The sequence below is a fragment of the Alligator sinensis genome, unplaced genomic scaffold (assembly GCF_000455745.1).
Source record: "Alligator sinensis unplaced genomic scaffold, ASM45574v1 scaffold463_1, whole genome shotgun sequence".
In the NCBI taxonomy this organism is placed as follows: Eukaryota; Metazoa; Chordata; order Crocodylia; family Alligatoridae; genus Alligator; species Alligator sinensis.
The window spans coordinates 557,183-563,151 of record NW_005842584.1 but is presented as its reverse complement, the minus strand read 5'-3'; the positions used below and the strand labels follow the sequence as shown (position 1 = coordinate 563,151).

At 49.4% G+C, this 5,969-nt stretch overlaps 1 protein-coding gene across 1 annotated transcript in view; it reads left to right on the top strand.

The window, feature by feature from the left end:
- Nucleotides 1-5,969, top strand: part of LOC102382499 (olfactory receptor 10Z1-like) — a 34,369-nt gene that overhangs the window by 11,114 nt on the left and 17,286 nt on the right. The window contains exon 3 of the mRNA XM_006032747.2: nt 5,018-5,101. Coding sequence (XP_006032809.2) covers nt 5,018-5,101 — 84 coding nt within the window. The remainder of the gene's footprint in view (nt 1-5,017; nt 5,102-5,969) is intronic.

The window sequence follows — 5,969 nt, the reverse complement described above, 5'->3', positions numbered from 1 at the left end:
AGTGCTGGGTCTAGATGACCCCAGCTAGATACTCATCTAACCTCCTCTTGAAGACCCCCAGGGTAGGGGAGAGCACCACCTCCCTTGGGAGCCCGTTCCAGACCTTGGCCACTCGAACTGTGAAGAAGTTCTTCCTAATGTCCAATCTAAATCTGCTCTCTGCTAGCTTGTGGCCATTATTTCTTGTAACCCCTGGGGGCGCCTTGGTGAATAAAACCTCACCAATTCCCTTCTGTGCCCCCGTGATGAACTTATAGGCAGCCACAAGGTCGCCTCTCAACCTTCTCTTGAGGAGGCTGAAAAGGTCCAGGTTCTCTAGACTCTCCTCGTAGGGCTTGGTCTGCAAGCCCTTAACCAGTTAGCAAGTTTAGTTTTAGCAAGCAAGCAATTCGATTTAGGATCTGGAAGAAGATTCCCCCCACCTCCCCTTTTCAAGGAGGTGATATTTATAGTCCTTTAGTCATATAGCCACTGATTAGGTAAGTTTTTGTTTTTCATCAAGTTTCTGGTTTTTATAAACATACTGCTTTATGTCCTCCTCTATCTATACTCTTCTCCCCAGAAGTCTCCTGCTTTGGATAGGGGTGGAATGTGTGCTAATGAGCAGTTTTCTTAGACTTTTTGCACAAAAACAAGTCTCCAACTTGTCCACATCCTTTCTGTAGTGGGGGCCCAAAACTGAACACGGGACTGCAGATGTGGCCTCACCAGTGCTGAAGAGGGGAAGAATCACTGCCCCCAGTCTGCTGGCAACACTCCTACCAATGCAGCCCAGGACGCTGTTAGCCTTCTTGGCAAGAAGAGCGAGCTGTTGCAAAATGCGGTCTTCCTGATTGCATTTTTCAGGTCTCCCCTTGCAAAGCTGTTTTGTCTCTCTCCTTTCTGGGAGGGATTATTATTCCATCAACACTTTCAGCGCCTGGCTTTCCTTCTATGGACTTCATTCTAGTCTGGCTGGTTTCTGCTGCTTTGCACACCTGGGTTGCATTTTCTAGCCTGAGATCATGATCCCCCCAATAGTCTTTTCCAGAGAAGTATGTCTCTGATTCCATCACTATCTAATTTCTAATCATGGAGTCTGCGTGTTCTCCAGTATTACAGATTTGACTCAGCAGTCTGAGATCCTTTTCAAATTCCCTAAAGGATTCTCCCTTTTCTGTGGCCTTCTCTGGAACTGGGATGTTTCAGAAGTCTCATTCCTTTATTTAGAGTGCAGTATTTGTAAATCTTTTTGAGCATTGTCTCATAATCAGCCTGTTCTGCTTGAGTTAGTTGCAGACTGTTATATATCGTACATCCAGCGCTTCCACACCTGCTACATTCAGAAAATCTTTCTGTCACTTGACTTCTCAGTCTCTCCACTCACCCTTATATATGGGTTGAATTGTTGCTCAGACCTCTTCCAGTTCTCCGTCTCATGGCTGGAGAGTTTCAGCTGTGCTGGAGTCTGTAGTTGTTTCTTTTTTTTTCTCCCCCAAAGCTCACTCCATGTAATGCAGTGACCTCTATTCAGCTACTTCTGGTACCATGTTGTGGGTTCAGTTCACTGAGGCAGGAACTGCTTTAAGCAACAGGTTTCTTTATTCTGGCTAACAACACACACAGACATCAGACCCTCTGTCCTATTCCACCTAGCTCTTAAAGCAGGGGTGGGCAAAATACAGCCTGCAGGCCAGATCTGACTCACCAGGCCATTCTATCCAACCTGGCTGCCTGTCAAAGATGACAGCAGCCAGGGGCAGTAGGACCCAGGGGGAGCTGGCAGCAGGACCCAGCAGCCCATCCCTGCCCCATCCCCAGACATTTCCCTGCTTTCTTGCCCACACTGCTCCAGCACCAATTGGCTCCTGGCTGCCTCATCACACCGCAGGAGCATGGGGCCCTGGGGCCAGGAGCAGGAGTACATCTGTGTGTCTGTGTTTGTAGGGTGAGTCCCACATACACACCCCGCTATACACATGCACCCACACCTCCCCTCACACTGCTATACACATAGACCCTCCACACCCATGCCCCCTAACACACCCCAGCCACCCTCCCCCCACACACCCCATACCCACCCACACCCCATATATCCACATACATGCCCACACACTTACAGCCCCCCACAAACCCATACCCACCTCCCCATGCCCCCCAAAACTTATAAGAGTAAGACTTCATGTTAAGCTATTGTGCAATCACATTTATGTATAGTGCACAAACACACGTAAATCAGGACAAAAATATATATTTTTAATCAAATTAATGAATGTTATAGATGGTTGATGTGGCAGGCCAGTAGGGGGTGCTCCTGCGTTGAGCCACCCACCTCCCTGCGCCCGACCACCTTCCAGGCTCCGAGTGCCTCCCTGGGGGCGCCTCACGTCTGGCCAATCCCCTTTCTGAAGCACACCCACTAGCCTGGGGGGTAACACTGCCACCACCCAGGGTCTGGACTGATCCTGGCCCTGTGCCCCTTGGGAAACACAGGCCTAGTAGTCCTTAAGGGTACTTGACCCACTGCAAGAGCTTGGGGTGCTTCCCTTAGTCTGAAGGACAAATAGTGGTCTCCCTTAGTCAGCTGAACCAAGGGGACCCCCCCAGGCATAATCTAGACCCTCTCCCAATACGTTTCCAACACTAGGTACAAAGGAGAACTTTACTGGTTACAAGGAGTAGGTTTGAAGTAGGGTACAGGGTAGAGCAATATCAGAGAAATCACATAGAGCAAACAGGGTGTCTAGGTAGCCTTTGATCACGCATCTGAGTTACCGCAAGCCATATATCTAGTTAGATCTCAGGTAGCTTACTCACAAATATCATCCAGAGGCAGGTGGAGATTCCCTCTGGAGGCAGGCAGTTCCTTGATCATGAGTTTCAAGAAAGAGAGCAAGTTTCAGATGGCCTGGATTCTCTAAGAGTTTTCAATATGGCTACTGCCCTTCCTCCTGGGCAGTCCTTCACTTATATAGCCCTTATGACCTCATTTACCTGGTCCAATGAAGGCCCAGCAACTGTTGGCTGCCAGCCAACCAATTTGAAATGCATCACTGGTTGCCGGATAGACTGGTAGGGTCTTTATCCTCCTTCCAGTCAGGTTGGCATTGCTTAGAACAATAGGAAGCGTAAGCCCCTCACCCAGGTATGTGATACTAGTCACGTAGGCAGAGGGAGCAGGTTTCCCCCCTCCCTCAGGAATATATCCAGCTCAGGTTACAACTCAGGTTTACCTGGAGCCCATGGGATGTCTTCCTTCTGCAGTGGCCATGGTTACCAAATTGTAACAGAACAGAGTTTGGGGAGAGACAGAGATGGTATTCTGCCACAGTTGATTTTTAGAATATAATTTGGTATTTTCCTAATTTGGTTCCAAGATGGCAAAACCCCATGCTGAAAAGGAGTACTTCTGGGAGCAAGGGGAGGGACTTCTGGTGGCAAAGGTCAGGGCATAGGGGGTGGGACTTCTGGTCATAAGACAGTGACCGGGGGAGGGTCACCTATGCGGCCCTTGACAGCTTGCCAAAACTTGGTAAGCAGCCCTCCGCCCAAAATAAATTGCCTGCAGATCTTCACAGATGCTGCTTGCACCCTTAGGACCCTTCACTCTGCCTTGAAACACTGAAGGTTCATGCCACAGTCATTCCACAGCTGCTAAGCTAGCAGTTGAAGAGCTCCTTCCAGGCATCAAGGTTTCTGCTGTAGGGTTTCATGAGCCACAGGAATGGGTAGGCTGGGTCCTGTATGGACCTCATCACTTCTTTCAGCTCTTAGCTAATAGTGCCACAGCCAAATGCTCCTCAAAACATCAGGAGAGGAAGGCTTCCTTAAGTCCCTGGCATTATGGACCCTGCCCAAGCCAGCCATTATAGGTCCACAATGCCTTGCAGCATGATGGAGAAGTGTCCCTTGAAGTGTCTGTGCTCCATACCTTGCCTTCCTGGGAACAGGATGGCAATATGCAAAGCATTGATGGTTTTGATCTCATCTGACAACCCCCTTGGGAACAAAACTGTCCATGACCTGCAGGTTCATGGATTTCATAGACATTACGGGCTGGAAGGGACCTCAAAAGATCATCAGGTCCAGCCCCCCTGCCATAGGCAGGAAGTCTGTGGGAATGAAATGATACCAGCAAGCTAAACATCCAAACACCTTTTGAATAAGTAGGTGCTTGCACCACCTCCAGAGGGAGTCTGTTCCAGACCCTGGACCCTCGGATGGTGAAGAAGTTTTTCCTTAAGTTCAATCTAAGTCAGCCTTCTAGGAGTTTGTGGCCATTGGACCTTGTTATTCCTTGGGGAGCTGTAGTGAACAACTGTTCTCCCAGGTCCTGATGCACTCCCTGTATGTACATATAGGCTGCCACTAAGTTACCCCTGAGCCTTCTCTTCTCCAGGCTGAAGAGTCCCATGTCCCTCAGCCTCTTCTCATAAAGTTTGCTCTCTTGGCCTTTGATTATATGGGTGGCTGTCCTTTGCAGAAGTATGACAGGAGTTATGAGAAGCTGGCACTAGAGCAGCCAAAGGGAAATGAGAAGTGTCAGCATGTGACTCCTTGAAGAAGGAGACTCCCCAGAATTCAAGAGGAGTGGATGGAAGTCAGTGTAAGGGAGTGGTGTCATGATGCCTGGAGCTGGCTTGTCTTTTTTGTAACGGTCATGTTCAGTCCCTTAAAACTCTTCTGCCACGCCTTTAATGGTTAGAGAGGTACCAAACACTTTGAGAGACAAAAAACTTGGTTAAAGGCTCAGGAGGTCTGCTTACCTTTGCAGGGCTCCACCATCCCCATACCCTGCCCAAACCACACCAGATGTTCCGGGCTTGATGTTGTTTGCCTACTAGACGGAGAGTCCAGTCTTAGTCCCATGGGCCCCCTAGTTGGGGTCTCCTGCCAAGTTGGCTGCTTGCCCCATTCTTCCCTGCTCAGGTCCCAAGACAGCCACCTTTTAGTTCTAATTTCACCCTGAACTTTAGGGTCAGGATGGACTCACCTCTCCTGGAGATGTAATCTCATCCATGTCTCTTCTTGATTCCAGGGTCTCGAAGCAGGTCTTTTCACTCCTCGGGACTGCACCCACTGTCAGAGTGGCCTCCTTAGTCACTTCATCGACTCTCCTCTGGTAAGTCCAGGGATCAAGGCTTTCCTTCAAGCCTTGGGGTCGGTTCCTCTTCTCCTTGCCCCTCAGTGTCCTCTTTATCTGCATCTCACTCCCCTTTTCTTCGGGCCAACCCTGGACACTCCCTCAGAATCTGTTTAAATTCCTTTTCTTCCCCACAGTGTCCCCCATGGCAGCATCTGGTTCACTGTCTTCTGGACACAGCTGTTTTCATTCTTCTTTTTCGACACAACTCTTCTATTTTCTGTCTGCCGTGCCATTCTCCTTCACCCAGCCTCGAACTCTGGCAGCTGGATTTGCCACAGCAGTCTTTGAACTGCCATGGCCCCAGCTGGTTCCTTTAATTAAATCGGCCCATGGTGTCTTTCCCTCCATGGCTTGGTGCGGTTGCTTCGGTGTCCCCCACTAAGTTTTGTTTCTGTACTCTACTCTGGTGGGGTGTCTGTCTTAGCCACCCTGTTACAGTCAGCAACCACTTTCAAGCATTTTGCAGTGGAACAGCTGGGGAAAAAAGTCAAGGAGAGGATATCTGCAGGCAGGATGTAGAGGACTCCTTCAGGCACAGAGGGAGACGATCCCGATGCGGGGAAAAAGGGGGAAAGGGACCAAGAGGCTTCCTTGGCTGACCAGAGAAATCCAGAGCAGTCTACAGGCTAAAAGGGGGGGAATATAAAAAGTGGAAACGGGGAGAGATTACTAAAGAGGAGTATACCTCCTCTGCTTGCGCTTGTAGGGAGGCAGCTAGACAGGCCAAAGCTACCATGGAGCTGAGGATGGCATCCCAAGTTAAGGATAACAAAAAATTGTTTTTTAGATATATAGGGAGTAAAAGGAAGGCCCAGGGTGGAATAGGACCTCTACTAAATGGGCA